Consider the following 22,372-nt stretch of genomic DNA (forward strand, 5'->3'; position numbering starts at 1 on the left):
GATCTGACTATAAATTACTATAAAGTATGTTCCCAGCCTCTCATGATCTGACTATAAATTAGTACAAAGTATTCTCCTAGCCTTTCATGATCTGACTATAAATTACTATAAAGTATGCTCCCAGCCTCTCACGATCTGACTATGAATTACTACAATGTATGTTCCCAGCCTCTCATGATCTGACTATAAATTGCTACAAAGTATGCTCCCAGCCACTCACGATCTGACTATAAATTACTATAAAGTATGCTCCCAGCCACTCACTATCTGACTATAAAACATGCTCCCAGCCACTCACCATCTGACTATAAATTGCTACAAAGTATGCTCCCAGCTTCTCACAATCTGACTCTAAATTACTATAAAGTATGCTTCCAGCCTCTCACGATCTGACTATAAATTACTACAAAGTATGCGCCAGCTTCTCACCATCTAAATCTATACCACTAGAGACTTTTATTCTTATTCAATATACTTGTACATCTATTGAGATAATAACACTATAATAAAGTTAGTGAAACAAAATGAATAGCAAATAATTCAATAAAAAAATCACACATGACAGAAATTGGTTAATATGGTTTTTTTATTAAAAGAATTAATTGTTTAGTTAATTCAATCACCTACAAGGCTATCACAGACAATAAAACAAGTTGTCAGCCAATGAATCTAGTCCCTGAATAAAATCATTGTTATTCTGATAAGATCATGTTTTAAACCTGATAAGAACATGTTCTAAACAAAGGGCCACAACCCTGTATATACCAAACAATACTCCTTTCAACACTGTGACAGTCATCCCAAATAAACATGATCAGGGTACAAACAAAATAAAATGTTTGATCATCAAAAAAAAATTTCACAAACGACTAAGAATAAAAGAAAGGGTCATCACTCTATATATTCATATGGTACAAGTATTTTGGATTCGTCAGATGATTGGAGTTTGATCATAAGAACCAAGAATGAAAGACAACTATTAATAAAGGGCTACAACTCTAATGTATATGTAATCCAAAACTTTTTTTTGATATGACAGAATAGAAGAATTTGCATACAAAATTTGCGAAAGTAGATGACTGCATGAATGATACATGCTTCAGACTAAGTAACACAAAAACTGATGGACTGATTAAATTAACTATTGTCCTACTCAACAGCATTGCTTCTAACAGACACACGGGGACAATATTTTCATTTACATTATCTGTAAGGCACAGGTTAATAACAAGGATATACAGATGCTTTTTATGTTGTTGTTTCCAAAAATTTCATTCAGCTTATATTTCTTACAACAAAATATTTCTCGGCTGAAAACAATAACTTTAACACTACGAGAAAAAAAATCTAAGCCAATCAAAACCTAAAGTGGCCATCTTGAATTTTGAAATAGCCCTAAGTCATTCATGGCAATGTGTAATGATGATTCTAATAAATCAAGATTACAAAAAACACTTCAATAGGAATACTTAATGAATACCTTGCCAAACAAACCTTGAACCCTTACACAACTTACCTTTATGCCATGTGAGATATCAAAATGTTAGTTCATTAGTATATGTATGGATGTGAGAGCAAGGAAAGATAACTCTAGCTGCTGAATTAATGGAGGACTGTTTTACTAACAAGAACTGAAGAGGATGTGTGATAAAAGAACTGGAAAGTATCACTAAATTCAGAATGGTCTGTATAGGCTAGTATATACATAAGCTGGAATGGTAAACCTGTTATGTAGGGTTGTAGAGGCTTCTAGGATCGTAGGTCTTGCTGGGATTGTAGGTCTGTTGTGTAGGGCTGTACAGACTAAGTACATAGGCTGTGATTGTAGGTCTGTTGTGTAGGGCTGTACAGACTTGGTACATAGGCTGGGATTGTAGGTCTGTTTTGTAGGGCTGTACAGACTAAGTACATAGGCTGTGATTGTAGGTCTGTTGTGTAGGGCTGTACAGACTAAGTACATAGGCTGTGATTGTAGGTCTGTTGTGTAGGGCTGTACAGACTTAGTACATAGGCTGTGATTGTAGGTCTGTTGTGTAGGGCTGTACAGACTAAGTACATAGGCTGGGATTGTAGGTCTGTTGTTTAGGGCTGTACAGACTACTTAGTACATAGGCTGTGAGTGTAGGTCTGTTGTGTAGAGCTGTACAGACTAAGTACATAGGCTGGGATTGTAGGTCTGTTGTGTAGGGCTGTACAGACTAAGTACATAGGCTGGGATTGTAGGTCTGTTGTGTAGGGCTGTACAGACTAAGTACATAGGCTGTGATTGTAGGTCTGTTGTGTAGGGCTGTACAGACTAAGTACATAGGCTGGGATTGTAGGTCTGTTGTGTAGGGCTGTACAGACTAAGTACATAGGCTGGGATTGTAGGTCTGTTGTGTAGGGCTGTACAGATTAAGCACATAGGCTGTGAGTGTAGGCCTATCATGTAGCCAACCTGTAGGCTTGTATAGGTCACACTCCTCATACCTATATATCAACACTAACTTCTGTCAATACACAATCCACACTCCTCATACCTATATATATCAACACTAACTTCTGTCAATACACAATCCACACTCCTCATACCTATATATCAACACTAACTTCTGCCAATACACAATCCACACTCCTCATACCTATATATCAACACTAACTTCTGTCAATACACAATCCACACTCCTCATACCTATATATCAACACTAACTTCTGTCAATACACAATCCACACTCCTCATACCTATATATCAACACTAACTTCTGTCAATACACAATCCACACTCCTCATACCTATATATCAACACTAACTTCTGTCAATACACAATCCACACTCCTCATACCTATATATCAACATAACTTCTGTCAATACACAATACATCCTCATACCTATATATCAACACTAACTTCTGTCAATACTCCTCACTATATATCCACACTCCTACACAATCCACATACCTATATATCAACACTAACTTCTGTCAATACACAATCCACACTCCTCATACCTATATATCAACACTAACTTCTGTCAATACACAATCCACACTCCTCATACCTATATATCAACACTAACTTCTGTCAATACACAATCCACACTCCTCATACCAATAAATCAACACTAACTTCTGTCAATACACAATCTACACTCCTAATACCAATATATCAACACTAACTTCTGTCAATACACAATCCACACTCCTCATACCTATATATATCAACACTAACTTCTGTCAATACACAATCCACACTCCTCATACCTATATATCAACACTAACCTCTGTCAATACACAATCCACACTCCTCATACCTATATATCAACACTAACTTCTGTCAATACACAATCCACACTCCTCATACCTATATATCAACACTAACTTCTGTCAATACACAATCCACACATACCTATATATCAACACTAACTTCTGTCAATACACAATCCACATATACCTATATATCAACACTAACTTCTGTCAATACACAATCCACACTCCTCATACCTATATATCAACACTAACTTCTGTCAATACACAATCCACACTCCTCATACCTATATATCAACACTAACTTCTGTCAATATACCTATATATCAACACTAACTTCTGTCAATACACAATCCACACTCCTCATACCTATATATCAACACTAACTTCTGTCAATACACAATCCACACTCCTCATACCTATATATCAACACTAACTTCTGTCAATACACAATCCACACTCCTAATACCTATATATCAACACTAACTTCTGTCAATACACAATCCACACTCCTCATACACTCCTCATACCTATATATCAACACTAACTTCTGTCAATACACAATCCACACTCCTCATACCTATATATCAACACTAACTTCTGTCAATACACAATCCACACTCCTCATACCTATATATCAACACTAACTTCTGTCAATACACAATCCACACTCCTCATACCTATATATCAACACTAACTTCTGTCAATACACAATCCACACTCCTCATACCTATATATCAACACTAACTTCTGTCAATACACAATCCACACACAATCCACACTCCTCATACCTATATATCAACACTAACTTCTGTCAATACACAATCCACACTCCTCATACCTATATATCAACACTAACTTCTGTCAATACACAATCCACACTCCTCATACCTATATATCAACACTAACTTCTGTCAATACACAATCCACACTCCTCATACCTATATATCAACACTAACTTCTGTCAATACACAATCCACACTCCTCATACCTATATATCAACACTAACTTCTGACAATACACAATCCACACTCCTCATACCTATATATCAACACTCCACACTCCTCATACCTATATATCAACACTAACTTCTGTCAATACACAATCCACACTCCTCATACCTATATATCAACACTAACTTCTGTCAATACACAATCCACACTCCTAATACCAATAAATCAACACTAACTTCTGTCAATACACAATCTACACTCCTAATACCAATATATCAACACTAACTTCTGTCAATACACAATCCACACTCCTCATACCTATATATCAACACTAACTTCTCATACCTATATATACACAATCCACACTCCTCATACCTATATATCAACACTAACTTCTGTCAATACACAATCCACACTCCTCATACCTATATATCAACACTAACTTCTGTCAATACACAATCCACACATACCTATATATCAACACTAACTTCTGTCAATACACAATCCACACTCCTCATACCTATATATCAACACTAACTTCTGTCAATACACAATCCACACTCCTCATACCTATATATCAACACTAACTTCTGTCAATACACAATCCACACTCCTCATACCTATATATCAACACTAACTTCTGTCAATACACAATCCACACTCCTCATACCTATATATCAACACACAATACACAATCCACACTCCTCATACCTATATATCAACACTAACTTCTGTCAATACACAATCCACACTCCTCATACCTATATATCAACACTAACTTCTGTCAATACACAATCCACACTCCTCATACCTATATATCAACACTAACTTCTGTCAATACACAATCCACACTCCTCATACCTATATATCAACACTAACTAACTTCTGTCTATATATACACAATCCACACTCCTCATACCTATATATCAACACTAACTTCTGTCAATACACAATCCACACTCCTCATACCTATATATCAACACTAACTTCTGTCAATACACAATCCACACTCCTCATACCTATATATCAACACTAACTTCTGTCAATACACAATCCACACTCCTCATACCTATATATCAACACTAACTTCTGTCAATACACAATCCACACTCCTCATACCTATATATCAACACTAACTTCTGTCTGTCAATACACAATCCACACTCCTCATACCTATATATCAACACTAACTTCTGTCAATACACAATCCACACTCCTCATACCTATATATCAACACTAACTTCTGTCAATACACACACACTCCTCATACCTATATATCCACACTCCTACACATACCTATATATCAACACTAACTTCTGTCAATATATACACAATCCACACTCCTATATACCTATATATCAACACTAACTTCTGTCAATACACAATCCACACTCCTCATACCTATATATCAACACTAACTTCTGTCAATACACAATCCACACTCCTCATACCTATATATCAACACTAACTTCTGTCAATACACAATCCACACTCCTCATACCTATATATCAACACTAACTTCTGTCAATACACAATCCACACTCCTCATACCTATATATCAACACTAACTTCTGTCAATACACAATCCACACTCCTCATACCTATATATCAACACTCATACCTATATATCAACACTAACTTCTGTCAATACACAATCCACACTCCTCATACCTATATATCAACACTAACTTCTGTCAATACACAATCCACACTCCTCATACCTATATATATCAACACTAACTTCTGTCAATACACAATCCACACTCCTCATACCTATATATCAACACTAACTTCTGTCAATACACAATCCACACATACTATATATCAACACTAACTTCCAATACACAATCCATTACAGTCTTAACGACCCATCAACACATAAAAGGTCATTAGGGCCAACAAGTTATTTTCTGTTTAATTTTCAGTCTGTAATATTAGCCAAACATTTTCACAAAACTGCAAAAATTGTTCAATCCTATCACACAACTTTGCATTAGATACTGTATATAGTGTGTGTACACATGATGTAGGCACAATGTGAGTACACAGTTTTTGGTGTCAATGTGAGTTACCACAACTGTATTTTAAACATGCTGCTTAGCCTGTCTATTCGAACCAGTTTTGCTGTTCTCGACAAGCACATGGCAAAAAAGAGTGCAAATGATGAAGTTTCCATCTTGCCATCTCCTAAAGCTTAGACTGTGCCGGTCAGAATCAAGTTCACCAAAAAACTAAACGCTAGATAGCAAAAATATTATGAAAATGTATAAGATCACCTCTCCCTCCCCATGATCTATAATGTACAATGCCCAGAAAGTTCATTAAAGCCCCAATGGAAATTTAATATTTCTAGCAGTGGCTCTGCCTGAAGGTTACGGCGTATGAATGTGGAAGATGCAGAGGCGACACCTGGTGGCAGCAGTGCTGGTCAAAGCCTTTCGTCTCACACAAACAACACACTTACATTTGACTTGATACACGTCTTTGAAAAAGACCCTCCCCTAAATTTTCCATATAGTAATTCCTACAAGGAGTCAAAGCCATTTATACAATCATATGAAAAAATAAGTTCAGAATAAACAATATGTTCTAAAATAAAATAAAACAAATACATTGTATCACAGATATTTAAAATCATAATTATGGTTAATCTTTTAAACAAATTAAACAATATGACATTACAAACCTTTATTAAATAGCTTATATTTCAAATTTTTTTGGGAATTAATTCAATTTAATCACTACAAAAAATTATTTTATGTAAAAGTTTCTCATCTACTTCATTTGGTCCTTAGTGCCATTTACCTGAATATATTTGAAATAAGATGTAGATTTCTTTGTTTTAAGATAAATTGATTAATTAATTAATTGATAAATTATTAACATGAAAAAGAACTTATTCTGTTTGAATTTAACATATATGGTAGATCCAGATTGATCCATTGAGAGTAAACGTGTGACATACCCAGATGCTATGTTGAATAAAACATGTTAAAGACCATGATCTGAGATGTAGACATGCAAAAAGTATTTTGTGCCTTCATAGATTTATAACTACCATGCATCATGGCTGTGTTTACAAAAATTAATGATAAATATCAAAAGAGACAGAACAATTTATTTTTTCAAACAAAATCTGGAGAAAATACATCAGTTTGTTGACAATATTATTTCAAAATCTCAAATCTGAACATTGTATCTTACACATAATGATGTTTTGAAGAAAGTATAAGATGTAGAGAGACATATGTAATGAAAAGGACATGTTCATAAAATAAATTATCATTTACATACAACCATCTGTAAGAGCTATACAGACTGTATGTTTATAGTGGATGTAAATACAACAAAGATTTAGTCAAAAATATTTACTAAAATGGATATGTTCAAGAAAAATCTGTTTATCACATTCCTAGAATTTATGTAAATTTAGTGAAAAAATGTAAATTATTTTCTGCCTCTAGTTACAAAGAGATTATTAACTGTGCATTATACATAAATAACATTCATCAGGTCATACAATATGCCATATATAATCAATAATATTTATTGTTACAATCATATCAAAAAGAAATCTTGTAAGTCCTTCAATTGAAACTAATACATTGTAAGGGGGCCTAACTCCCATTTTTTTTGTATATCATTTCATAACAATAAATATAGGTAATATATAGGTAATGTATAGTAAGAGTTAAGATGAGTTACAGTGAGAAAGTTTTTGATATACGACAGTAGAGTGACAATTAACAGTGACAATTAACAGTGACAATTAACAGTGACAATTAACAGCTATATCATTAAACAATAATTACTCTAAATACCAAACAACTTACTCGACCGATTGGACAGGTTTTTGAGGCTGCCAGATGTCGCCATTATCCCCATCTTCTTCCTGTAAGAACAAAAGAACTTGACTGACTCCATCACATTGTACAAAAATACTGACTTTCTTCATTTAGAAAAAAGACTTCATCCTCCATAACAAAAAGGTTAATACAATTAGTTTTTCACTAGCAAAATATTTTGTTACACGTCTCGATAATCAATAAATTGTTTTATTTCAGTACATCTGTACTTACAATAAATGCATAATTGCTTAATTTTGGAAAGCCTCATATTTTGTAGCTGCCTGGATGAGAATTAATTTTAGAAAATTAAATTTTCCACTTCCTAAAATATTCCTTTGCATGTACACATGAAATGTTTTTTCTGGGAGATTTTAATTCACAGTATATATAGCAATGATATCTAAAATATAGAGCAGAAAATTAAACATAAAACAAGCTATTAGCTTATATTAATCAAACTTGTTGAACTGGGTGGAAACGCACAGGGTGTCTTACTGTGGAGGAAACTGGAGTACCTAGGGAAAACCACGCTTCGTTGTGCAGGTGACCCCATAACCTTTTCATGTCCGTTCTGGGAATCAAATCCTGGACGGCTAGGTGAAAGGCGAATGCTTTACCACTGTGCCACAGGCGAGTATCTAGGTGTCAGAAGTATACCTTATAATAAGCTTAACTGATGCATACCTCTTTTTCTCCCTTCTGTGACTCTGCCACTAGGTGGAAAAATCGCACACAAAAGTCTTGCTCCGCCAGACAAAATGGTTCCAGTTCACTGAACACCTTATCAAGAACCTGAATTATAAACATAATTTATGATATATCACCACAACACGAGAAAATAATAACCAGGACCCATGTTATAGCTTTGGGCACGCTTTTAATATTCTCAGACAGCCAGAGTAATTAATGAGCCAATGGTTCTGATTTATGAATAGTGCAGATATGCATTATCTTCCAACTTCTGTTAAAACGTTTCGATGAACTTTTCATCTTGAACTTCTGATAAATAGCGTGATTCTTACAGCTTTCAGACTGACATATTTTCATCATCTACCACCTCATAGATCTAGGACACCGAACATGATGGTCAAATTTTGACCTTGCCTACTTACACACTGTGTAGGTTATGGTGTCAACAAATAAGGAAGATATACTGTGTATTACTTTACCTGATCAAACAGGTGTCTCATAGCGAGGTCCGAGTCAGAGCCATGCGTAGACAATGAAGCTGAGTCTACACTTTGCATGGACCCAGAGCGTCCACGAGCATCATGAATTTTTCCTTGCAGACTTGTCGAAGACCCTGACAACTTAGACGCACTTTGTCCTGCTAGTCCCACTCCTAGTAACATGAACAATATGTACATTTAAGACATTTCGTATAAAGTTATCTAGTAAATCTTTGATATACATAATATTCTAAAATCTTAAAATTAAGCCACAGATTTCTTGTAAGGAAAAGTATCTTAAAAATCAGACAGTTTTGAAATTAAGTAAGTCTCAAAAAATATGTGGTAAATCTGTAACGAAAAGGAATATATAAGTTGTAGTCCGTAACAAGAAAAACATGAATACACTGTTAGCCACTCTGTTTTAATAAAATTCTTTGAAAAAACATCTCAGTTGAATATAATTCAATCATTCTTTTACAGCTACATGTAAATAAAGCAATACAATCTGAAAGACTTCAATGTAAATACAAAGTGTATTACAAAGAAATTTCAGGATTGTTAACATGGAAGTGAAGGAGGGGACTATACTGTGAATTGTTATTTTTAATGGATTATAATTTTTTGTGATTATCAAGGATAGGATAAAATCATGAAAAATGCACACAACAAAAACAAAATTAAATTGTTAAATAATGTATTTTCTTATGGCTCAAATTTTGGGTTTTAAAAAAAATCGCCATTTTCTGGAAATTTGATGTCATTGAATATATGTAGTTTTATTATAAATTTACATTTAAATACTAATCATGAAAATTCATGAATTAAGAGTACCGACTAAATAAACAAAACTAAATCCTACACGGAAGTTAATGATTTTATAGTAAAAAAAAACTACAGTCTGAGTGAAATAAAATGACATGATCCTTTTCACATGTTTGATAAAACTGCTAAAATCAGAACTACCACGTACTGACAACTTTACAGTATGTAATCAGAAAACTGTAGAAATGTCCACAGATAAACTACCTAGCTTGTTCTTGTCGGCCTTTGTTCCTGTCCCTAGTCTCTGTTTAGCACATTCTATAAAGTCCTGTGTTTCCTTGGTATAGAGTCGACTCAGACTGGTGGTGTACACCTGGAACGTAAACATACCCTTTTACATACAAATTAAACATTTCACCGAGGATCACGACACATGAACAGAAATTATTTATGTTGGAGATATTTCCTTATTTATTCAAGAAACTAAGGGATTTAGAGATGATTGGACTTTCACTCGATATATTATCTAAGTTCAAACACACAAACAATGATTCAGAGAAGAGGTGGGCTAATTGCAGGATAATGAAATAGCATTCTAAGGATTTTTACTAAACTAAAAAACACTCAGCTGGGATAAATACCCGACAGGGTCTGCTTGATAAATAAATCAGTAATTTTAATGGTGACTAAGAGATCAGAACTTACCTCGTTTTGAGGTGTCAGAGACGGGTTATGCTTCTCAAATTTGACAAAATTTAAGTATGAAAAATAACAAAAGGCATTATGAGAGATATGATTCTTGTGCACTGCCCTCCTTCTTGTTGAGATCTATCTATTTATGAAGTTTCATGTTGATACCTCTTATAGTTTTACTGAAATGCTGCAGACAAAATTTAAGTAAGAAAAATAACAAAGGGCAATAACTCCTAGATTATGCAAAAGAGAGTAAAGATTCTGGTGCACTGCACTTCTACAGTGTCTATGTTGATACCTCTAATAGATTTTGTGATATGCTCTGGACTAAATCATGATTGACGGATAAATGGACAGACCAAGTGGCGACTACATGCTCTCCCTTCCGGGGGCATAATAAGCTTAATATTTTGTACATTAGTGAACCATTTCAGGGCTATGGAACAAATGAGTGCCCTATCACTAGACTACAGGCAGTTCTGACCTGTGAAAGCTCCTTGAAACTCTTGGGATCTGCATTTTTCAGCCAGAACATAAGATCTGCATATGGAGTGAGGTCACGATGGCTGGAATGATGCTGTGGAATCTTGAAGTCTATCATCTGTCGACTGAGGGTTTCTCCCATCTCGTTACCCTAAATAAAACATGATATTATGATATAACTTTCTGTAAAATAATTAATTTTCGTGTAGCTTTTATTTTTATTGAATTCCAGGTTTCTTTAAATGTAAAACTGAAGAGATTAGTTGATTTTGTGCAGTTGATTTATCCATCAAATTTAAAGCCAATGAAAATACATATTTTTGTAAACCATGTATACATGTATATGTATGATTTTTTTGGTTACAGTAGTAACATGTTTATCTTGATTCAAGCACATGTAAGGAAAAAAATTATTAATACTATGTACAGTGAAATAATTTTTTAAGTACATTCTATACATTTATGCTTAGAGCTGTTGTGATATGGCATTAATGACCAATATAAACGACATAGTTTGCAGTTAAATATCTTATTGCATATCAATGTAATGTTGTATATTTACACATAAAACTTTATATGAACATAAATGCCAAACAAAGACAGTTCAATCCTTATATTTACATTCCTCTAATATTGAAACTGAAATGGATTGTTAATTCTTAATTTTTGTTAATTTTTTTGATAGTAAATTCTATCAAGTTGTAAAGCCAATTTAATAGTGAGACACTTATCACTGTCTTCCTGCAAACAATACCATATGAAAAAGGTCATTTTCACAAGTTTTTAAAATACCTTTAAACAAATCAAAATTTTGTGATCTGGATGTAAATTTAAAATTTTAGTAATCATATGAAAGAACCATGAAATAGCTACATATCATCACTGTGAAATTAACTGGTTAATCAATTTCAAACCTATTAATTCTAGTTAATTAGCATTGAGAATGACTAAAAGAATCTGACTTAAGTTCAGTTTCTTTTTTATCATTGTAAAGTTATTTGGTTGGATAAGAAAAAGGACAAACTAACCTGATGGATAAACAAGTTGTTGAGATGATGTGCCAAACGTTTCGCAAAGCTGGCCGAGAATTTACTGTAACGCTTCTGTTGTTCTTCTACAGCTGACATCTTCCTCAGGGCTAGGACCAAAATCATTATTGCAACAATCGTACAGTTTTGACCATGAAATAAGATTTGTAAGCCTTTCTATTGAAAAACCAGAGACATGACTGGGCTTATTACCCAGTCTTGTTATTGAATAAATAAAACATAATTGTACAAGGAATTCAGAAAGAGGATTTTATGTAATGGAATAACTGTTAGAATGAAGTAATATGTTTTTTTTTATTTCTTTGATTAATTTTTAAGTAAAAAAGATTTGATGAAAAATGAAACCAACAGTGCTAGCCTTAAAGTACATAATTTCATTGAAATTGATGTTCTACAGTAACTACAACAAAACAAACATCAAATAAATTATTTGACTTGGTTACACAAAGAATAACTAAAAGGAAAAAGCTTTCTTATGATTAAAATATTTAATAAAGCTGTCATACAACCATATAAATGAAAATATAAAAATATGACATTAAGTGCCTTCAAAATTAATTATCTCCTGAACAATTGTCAAACACTTCAAGGGCCATAACTCTTAAAACTATCAAATAAATTCAATGAAATACATATTTACAATACATTATTGAGTTTATTCTTAAGATTGATTTGAAAAGGCTTTGTTTGGCTACAGAGAAGACTGAAGGTAAACAACTTCAAACCTTTAATATTCACAAAATCAATATATAATTGAAATATGCAAACTATGATGAATGGTTATGGTAAAATGCATGGATAAACAAACATATGGAAAACCTAAACAGATCAAGTTAATTTGATTTCAATATACTGGGACATCCTTATACACCAATGTGAAGATTAATAGTCACCAATCAATCAGGCAATGTACACACATCTGTCTGATGATATCGCCAAGGTGTTATATATCTCACATTTTACCACGACTATATAAATGTCATTAGCGGTCAGTTAATGTAATATATAGATACCTGGGTGTATTTGTACAGCCATACAATTCTGAAGGGCATTGGCAGCAGCTGTGCATTCAAAGATCCCACCTGGAGTGGAGAGGTCACCATCACTCAGTGCCTTCAGGTGGCGTGTATCCAGGTCCAACTGACTCTGTACTCAGTACATATATATAAACATGTAGCATTATAAAGGAAACAGTCACTTAAAAAATTCCGAGGACTCAAATATATATAATCTATATTACAAACACTCTACCAAATTAATTTTTTTCTATGATTACATTTTTTTTCTATTTTTCATTTCTAAAGACCTCAATTATCATACAGGTACATGCATAAATTCCGGAGAAGTGGTGACAAAAAAAATTGGAGGGAGATTTTTTAATACGAGAGGACTTAAATTTCACTAAACATCCTTATAAGGTAGATTAAATCTGATCAAAATCTCTTCAGTCGTTCATGACTGGTAGCAATATTCATCCAAAAGTTAACAGACACCATGCCATCTGATAATCTCACTGGTCCTTCAGACCAGATGAGCTAAATACCAGGTCGATGCATACACATACTGTATTTACAGAAATGTAATGACATTCAGTATGAGTTAAAATTTTCATTATATCTTTCTTTACTTATAGGAAATTCTAAAAATTTCTCGTTGTGTTTTACCTGGTCTTTTCCAATATCACATATGTTCGTTTATCATGGAATTCTATATGTGCTATTCACTCGTGTGTCTTTTGTAGAAACTTTGAGATGCCACTGATAGTCATTGCTGGTGGACTCTTAGTCCCTACAGTTTGTAGTTTTAATTCATCTGAAGAGTGGCATATTTCAGAATAACTTTGTTCTGAAACTTTGTTCTGAAATTATCAGATACAGTCAAACTTCTTCTATGAATTGAACTTTGATGATTTGAATTCCTCAAGTTTTTGTCCAGTTCCAAATTTCATTCCTATACATTACTACTAACTAACCCCCCTTACGAATCAAAGTTTTAGAAATTGAACTTTTTGATGTATTAAAGTTTTTTCATGGACTGTAAGATATGATAACATAGACATTGACACCTCATGATTAGAACAATAATCTACCTGTACTGTACAGGGATTTTTGCCCTGCAGCAAAATTTCACACATTTAAACAAAGAGTGCTATCAGACAATGGGATTATGATAGCCTGCTATCACTAGCATAAAAACATGAGAAACAAGGTGACTTATGTTCCAATCATGTGCTCTCTGATTGATTCAAGCTAGCTGTCGTCAGAACATCGGCAAACACTCTTGTAATTTCTACGATGATGATGTGTAATGTTAGTGCTGTCGATTCTTGACAAAATACATTATGACATTAATTTGCTTTCTTTTAAATTCATAAGTGCCTATAACATTTATGTATCAGTCTTCAAATAATTCCTGTAACACATGAAGACCACAAAACAGCTGCATAATACAGTATAATTTATTGTTTCGCTCTAGAATATCTAACTCTAAAGTTGTTTTAAAGGTGATAGTGACTTGTGTGTCTTTTGTACCATCTGTATAGCCTGGATGATCAGATTACATGACAGTGGTCTAAGCTACCCTGTACAGAAAAAACGCTGTACTGACCACAAGGCTGTCCAGTTCCTCCAGCAAATGTTGATGGTTCTTATTACGAGTGTTGATTAGCGAGTCTTTGTCTCTCATCATCTCCATCTGGTCTTTTACATTCTGTACAAAAGGTAACATTTTCTTCTAACAAATTACTGGAATTTCAAGGATTTGCAGTTCAAATGAAAACTTATTCATCACAAATAAAATCTCTGTAACAATAAATTTATCTTTTCTTTTTAAGTGCAATATCATATGAATTTACCTGTAGTATTTTGTCATAAGAGTCCAAGCGTTCCTCAATTTTCTCTGCCTGATTAATACCATCGTCTAGTAACCTCATCAGGTTCAGGACTTGGTCTTCAGATCCCATGATAGAATGGATGTTGGCCTGAATCAATGTTGCAATAGTGAACCAAAAACTCATTTTACATGTAAATATTCATTGCTGAATGAAGACATACAAAAAATCTGAAGTTAATCTGAAAATATATTGAATGAGTTGATTTAAATTCATTCATTTCCACAAACTTGGCTCATGTCAACCTTTATCCCTGCATACTACTGGGCAACCATCAGTACCCTGGGCCTTTTATTCATTGAGAAGTCATTCACATTTGATTCCTGTTACACTGAAAGTTGGTCAAGATCATTCATTTGAACAACCCTGTAGCTTCTTTAACATACTGCTGGCCCCATATCAGTATTCTAAGCCTCTTGGCTATGGAGAAGAACTTGTTAAATGGGAATAGTTGACACTGCCGACACCCCATGGCAGAACCTCACGCATCCTTTTGGAAGGTACGCTTAAAATTAGGAAGTTATTTCTGAATCCCCTAATCTTTCCTTGATATTTGGGGAAAATAAACTTTGCAGCTGTGGGAAGCTGTCGTTTTTCAGCTGTAACGCGAGGTAAAAATATCACTGTGCTGGCATAGTCATATTCTCTATAGCTGGCAAACCTTGGCACCATGTTGGCTTGAGATAACACAGAAATACAGATCCAATCCCATCTCACCTTTACCATCATAGTTTAAACATTCTTCCATTGCTTACCCCATCCAACACAGACAGTTGCTTTGAGAGTTGCTCAGCAAAGGACTCCGCATTACTTATAGCGGCCTGTGACTCGGACATGAGGAGAGCGAGGTCGGACTCCTCCTTCCCTGTCAGGGCCTGGTAGTCTTCCTCCAGAACAGCCATGTCGTCCCCAGTCTGGGGAGTGTGGCCTGCACCTGAAGGCTGGCTTACCTCTAAAATACAAGGAAACACCATTCTTAATTAGTTCTGTAGTGGACAATTTAGTATCAATGTTGGTCTTTCTAAATATATTGTACTGGGTAAGTCACTTTTCACGCCTCTGAACACTGAATTTTAGTGTAAAAGTAACAGTGACCTATATTGATAGTTGCCTGTCACACACTGTTGTAATACATCATTGCTGGCTGTAAGACACACAGCATAACTTACACATTCTTGGTATTTATGTTAAGTTTATCCATGCCAGCTCTTTATCTACGTCTTGTATAATAAAGTTTGTACAATAAGTACAACTTACCCTCCAGTAACTGTTTAGGGACATTAATGAAATCCGGTTTTTGTATAAGACACCTCTGACTCAGCTGGGAAAGAAAATGAGTTACATTTGTTATACAGTACTGTGTTCATCAAGGCAATAAGCCCATGCTGGGTAATAAGCTGTATATACTGCTGCTACCCAAGTCTCCTTATGAAAGTAAATCAAGCATTTTCAATCATTCAATTTCCGTGGAAATCTTTTAGAAAATCGTAACTTTCCTTTCAAGTTAAAACGGTTGGCAAGTGTAAAACATCAGAACACATCCACACATTCAAACGATAATGTTAAATTGATATAGTCTTGGCTTCTGATTGGTTTGCTGATGTAAGCAGACGACTGCTTTCCTTATTCTAGGCATGTCTTACATCGTTCCACGGTGACAAGAGCAAGACTAACTATGATTATTTTAGACGATTCTGGTAACAAAACAATTGTTTCATGACCTTAATAGAAGTCAACAGTCAAAACAACTTCCTACAGGAAACCAATCAGATGAACAGTTTCCTGGGCCCACACTGATCAGACAGGAAACTAGTTGATACTGTTCATTAGAATTTTAATCAAATGCTATATCCATTGTATGGAAATGTTTTGATGAAAGCATCCTCCAAAGCTTCTATGACCTTAGATATAGGATTTCTACAGAAATTTCCTTTCGGTATTTATCAATAAGTGAACTGATTTGTTGACCTTACAGCCTGAAGAGTTCTATGGAAGGACTTTTGGGATCAATCATGAAAAAGTTTTAAAGAGATACAAAATTTCTCATTGGAAATTGAATCAGTACTGCCTAATTTTCTGCATAGAAGAGTGATAAGGTCAGAGCACTCACGAAATCCATGAAAATAAATCCCCCATGAAAATGACAGATTTTACAGTCATTGAAATGTATTTAAATGACATACTCATCAACATTTTATCCATAAAATAGAAAGCAATTTTCATTTTACAAATCAATTTAGAACATTTTTTCAGGCTAGTGATGTAAGTATGATAGACGATAACACAATAGAACAAATCATCTTCTGGTATTGTTATAAAACTTCAACTCTATTTTACAAAACATGTTTTAGGTTTTTTTCAGAATTTAAACAAAACATTTGATGGTAAAATCCAAGATTCAAATATAGATAAAGGTAAAATTTGACAATAAAAAGAAATGATATTTACCTTCCACAGACAAGAAATGAAAGCCTCTTTGTCAGATACACTACTCGCTACCCATTTGTAGATTTTCTCAAAATGGAGGTCAAACTCAGCAGTTTCCTGTGATATATGATGACGGTTCTAATGATACAAATCTTCATGGTTACACTAGTGTCTAACACTGTCAAATCTCTTAATTAAACCACAATTATCTCATGTAAACTGGAATGTTTTATATAATATAGCACAGATCTAAAGTGGCCATTGAAGTACTTATAGTCTGTTTCAAAATTCTGAAGCTAATATGCTTACTAACTTTCATTTTTTTCCCACAACAATGCTGAACTGTTTTGTTTTGTAAATATGTACCAACAGCACTTAAGGTTCATGGCTGTTTAAGTGAATAAAAGAATGTAGTAATAAAATATTTTGAATTCCAGATTTCTACTTTGCTGACCTTGTTTGAACTTTTGCCATCAACGACCTTTAGTTCCCGTAGCAACCAAGTAGTTTTTTTCTTGTAGGACTCTCCCTTGTCTGCTTTCTTCACTTGATATACCCTAGCCTGGATTGGGCTCTCATGATCATTATTTACTTAAAGAAACAGAAGGAAAAATAAACACATGCATTCACACAAATTAATTTGGTTTATCTGAAATTTCAAATAACACAAGACTACTGTAAATTTTTAAGATTTTAAATGTATCCTATAAAATAACAATGCAATTTACAATGCAATATATGGATTGTTTGTTGGGTTAAATGCCAATGAACAACTCATTATTACACTGGGACCCCTTATAGTAGCTGCTGGCTACCTAATGAACAACATACGGGTGACTCATCACATACCATCTGAACAAAAATAAGTGAAGTGTCTTGCCGGATTACACAATCATGTCAGCATGGAATTGTCTGTTTCTCAGCTTCAAAAAATGCCACAGGTAAGTAGCATCCAACAGCAATACAAATACCTAAGATCTTTCCCTGAGATTATGTAAACCAATGCTCCGCCTACTCTACCATCACAGCCCTTTGTATCATACATAGACTCATTTTATCATATAACATATACATCTGAAATATCTTCAATCTTTGTATTACAAGTTAAAGTAAATTTTGTAACTTACATGCAGCACATAAAAAACTTGTTTTCTTCTTCCTCCCAACTTTGGTGACATGGACAAACCCGATGAGACGTTCATCATGAGGCAGAAAGACATCACGATGTAGAGTGTGCTTAATGGCTGTCATCTTAAATAACCTGTCAACATTAAAGTACAATTTGTTTTAGTTATTCTGGTAATAAAAACACATGTCATGGTTGTTAAATTAGTGTAACAGTGAAGTACAAATCAAAATGAGATGCCATGGCAGTATACAGCAATCGAACACTCAAATCAAGCTTGTACCTGGTATTCCTAAATGCAAATATGCTTCACATTGCTCATTTGTCTGATGAAGATAACAGTGTAGTCATCAAAATATCTCTCTGTATTTAATGTAGAAACCGAACCCGAAACAGAATATCTGAGTACTCAGGACAGGTCTACTTGTTTGAGGTCAAAGGGTCACTGAAGAAGAAGCAAAAAAATCCACTCTGACCAATTCGATTTTCGAAGTCAGGACCTCGGATATTTTGATTGATACATGTAGAGTATCAGTGCAGCTTCCTGGCCATCACCATTCACTTCGTCCAGGTTTGCTATTGATTACAGAAAATGTACTGGTACATGACATGTACACAATATCATGATTCCATAACTTTCAGCCTTACAACATAGAAACACACTTATACCTCAGATCTACGAGAACCAGATTTCGTACCCAACTCTCTGTAATTGCAAATTTAATTATGATGAAGTGTTTATCTGATAATAATTGCCAATGTTACCAGATAAACTATGACAGGATGCATATGGCTGCTTCTATCAATCCGTTAAAATTTCATGCTATATTTAAATTGGCTGTATCTGCTTATTTTGAATTATTCAAGTAACAAAACAGTTGTTAAAAAAATGCCTTTAATATAAACTAAAGAAGTTGAAATTATTTCACCTCCTCAGTGTTGGGGCCTGCTGGTAGCTAGGTCCAAACACATCAGGGAAATAGTTTTGACAATTGACTGTTAAGGCATAATGCAGCTGTTAATTATAACACTTCTCCTGGTTTGAAAACTGGCCAAATTTGTATTTATTTCTTCAATGCTATACATGATAAAATAACTGGTACCTGGTAGTACTGACAAGTAAGTTTTCTCCGACAATGTTAAAAGTTTACATCGTCAGAAACTTATGATGCCTTGAAACCTCTAAATTCAAATATGCAAATTATGTGATATTTTTTCGTAACATTTTGAATTGTCTAACAGGACAAAGTCCATGATAAAATCTTTATTTTTTGTGCAAAAAGGTTGCAGTCTGCAAACAATGTCTCATAAGAAACCTGCTGACAAGTGGTCTTTTATCATGTAAGAGTCTGGTGAGACATACATTCAATGCCATATAATTATATAAAATAACGTAAGAGTAAGGCAGGGTCTTCTGGTTATAGCTGGTGGCTACCTCACTGTACAACAAACAGGAGGCCCATCACATGACATAAACAGCAGTATTGCCCACAAACACAGCTACCTGAGAAACACAAACTGTCACATTGTTCATGAAGTAAAGTGTCATCATAGATACCAGGAGAGCATTTGTCAGTGATGATATGATGTAACTGTGTTGTAAGAGGGAGTAATAAAATATTCTCTGCCCTTACTGAGGCAACCTTCTACACTCAAGGCCAACAGGCTACTGCTTGACCAAAGGGAAATTCCCACTAGCAGAGACTTACTAGTCTACTAGTGAACAATAATCTCAACTCCTACACTCATTTCATATTTCCACAAGTCTTTGTCTCCTATATCTTTTATTTTTAATGTGATCAACGGGATCAAACCTATTTTAGGAATGAGTGATGAATTATGTCCTGTTTATGCTGGATAAAATCTGTGACATCTTGTTCTTTAGGAGGGCATTCTTTCTGCTGCAGAACTCTTGAAAAAATTTCTAGAAGCTAAGAATAAGTAAGATGATCTGTATTCTCAACTTCTACGTCTGTACCATTAGGTATAACAGATATAGCTCAAAGGCTTGATCACTGTATGTTGTTGCTTTACAATTGTCAGAATGTTTTGAAGTTAGATACATTAATAACTATGATGATGAGGTCAGTATATACATTCACATGAACTAGACATATCTTTGTATTTTGAACTCACCTATCAACTGGTTGGAAACAACATTGGATTTGTGAGGTTGTGATGGAACTCCAACATCTCCTCATTACAGAGGATATACCCATTCAAAATTCATGACATACTGATGTACAAGTATGTCACTAAATGCCTTTTAAAAATAACCATTCAAAATGACATCTTCACCATATTCTGACCAAGAAATGCATGCTATACATTACATCTGTAGACAAGAAATTCATAAATATATTGTCTTTTTGGTATTTGTTGATTTGTTGCTTCAATAAACCATACTCCGCACAGTGTAATCATACATGTATGGACAGTCACATTAAAATAATGTACAGGTATGTGAATCTATTTTTAGAATGTACTATTGTGTATTTTTCTGACAAATGGTTTCATTAATGTCAATGACAAGATTCAATGGTGGTTTGGTTTATCAAATTTTTAATAAGGAGACAAAATATTTTCAAAATCTTTGCTTGGAAAGGAAATGTAGCTGATCAGATAAATATCTCAGTCTGTGAGTGAGAAAATGACATTTTGTCAATTTCTTTTATAAAAAATAACACTTTATGACTTACCTGTGCATCAATGTGTTTTACTTGAGAGGATTTTAATTCTCTGTTATGAGAGAACGCGTTGGACTTTCAATGCATCCTTGCAATTGCAATGTTCTTTCCAACCTGATTAAGTCATCAAGAAAAGCTCATATACTAAACTAATTTGAGTGTTTATGTCATAAACTGGAAAGAAAAGAGAGGAAGGAGGCTTGTTCTGTACTTTAGTGGGTAGATAAAATAACAAATATCGAATCTGTAAGACTTCTGTACTTTAGTGGGAAGACAAAATGGCAAGTGTCGAATCTATAAGGGCTGATCTGCTACAGCCACCGCCTACTTTGGCAATTGGTCGGACGATTTAAAGGTATATTTCTTCATCACTGGAACTTTTATAAGTGGACTAGTCGTGTCTTACGTACCTCTTACTTGGGTACTGTTCTCTTTAGATCTGCATTAGGAAAATGTACACATAACTGACATCAGAAACGGCAAACCAACCCGGGTATTATTCACCGGAAGTTTACAAAACCTCGCTGTGATGTAGGAAGGACTAGATCCATCCAATTCCGGTAAAAATATAGGGTTCGACGCCCAGCAAGGCTAGAGATTTTTTTTATTTTATTATTTTTTTTTTGATAATTCAAATGTCAAATATTGAACTAAAATGAATTCATAGCACACACAATATTTTCATGTTCTCTACCAATGTTTCACTTTGCATGGCTATCATAAGTCCAAGGGTTCTGACTAACTATCCCGGATTTTATTTTTTTTTCAGAGTCGCGATCGATAGCCAGAATATCTCCCTGTACGAAAACACGAAATTTTAGCGCCTCTTGCAAAGGTCGACATCCAGACAAGGATTTAAACATTTTACAACAGATCGATAGCTATAGACCACTCACTGATGGAAACGTAAACCATTTCAGATTGACCAGAGAATAACAACACTTGGTCTGGACCATCTCAGGATCATTTCTAACAGTTTCAACTAAATCCAACCACTAAAAGTTGAGAAGAAGCTTAATATGTGCATTGCTGAGAGAAACC

At 34.3% G+C, this 22,372-nt stretch overlaps 1 protein-coding gene across 2 annotated transcripts in view; it reads right to left on the reverse strand.

The window, feature by feature from the left end:
- Positions 1-21,824, reverse strand: part of LOC132555478 (exocyst complex component 1-like) — a 32,185-nt gene extending 10,361 nt beyond the window's left edge. The window contains exons 1-16 of one of the 2 annotated variants that reach the window (XM_060219826.1): positions 21,742-21,824; positions 18,646-18,779; positions 17,973-18,109; positions 17,540-17,635; positions 16,349-16,412; positions 15,847-16,043; positions 15,056-15,181; positions 14,809-14,910; positions 13,215-13,347; positions 12,181-12,290; positions 11,154-11,303; positions 10,241-10,349; positions 9,212-9,384; positions 8,727-8,834; positions 8,028-8,086; positions 6,659-6,718 (exon numbers count right to left, since the gene is read on the reverse strand). In XM_060219826.1, coding sequence (XP_060075809.1) covers positions 6,659-6,718; positions 8,028-8,086; positions 8,727-8,834; positions 9,212-9,384; positions 10,241-10,349; positions 11,154-11,303; positions 12,181-12,290; positions 13,215-13,347; positions 14,809-14,910; positions 15,056-15,181; positions 15,847-16,043; positions 16,349-16,412; positions 17,540-17,635; positions 17,973-18,109; positions 18,646-18,769 — 1,748 coding nt within the window. In that variant the 5' untranslated portion in view covers positions 18,770-18,779; positions 21,742-21,824. The remainder of the gene's footprint in view (positions 1-6,658; positions 6,719-8,027; positions 8,087-8,726; positions 8,835-9,211; positions 9,385-10,240; positions 10,350-11,153; positions 11,304-12,180; positions 12,291-13,214; positions 13,348-14,808; positions 14,911-15,055; positions 15,182-15,846; positions 16,044-16,348; positions 16,413-17,539; positions 17,636-17,972; positions 18,110-18,645; positions 18,780-21,741) is intronic. The other variant, XM_060219827.1, reaches the window with a different exon arrangement.
- Positions 21,825-22,372: the final 548 nt, after the last annotated feature.

The sequence above is a fragment of the Ylistrum balloti genome, unplaced genomic scaffold (assembly GCF_031769215.1).
Source record: "Ylistrum balloti isolate Yb309-2 unplaced genomic scaffold, AGI_CSIRO_Ybal_v1 Utg370496, whole genome shotgun sequence".
NCBI lineage: Eukaryota > Metazoa > Mollusca > Bivalvia > Pectinida > Pectinidae > Ylistrum > Ylistrum balloti.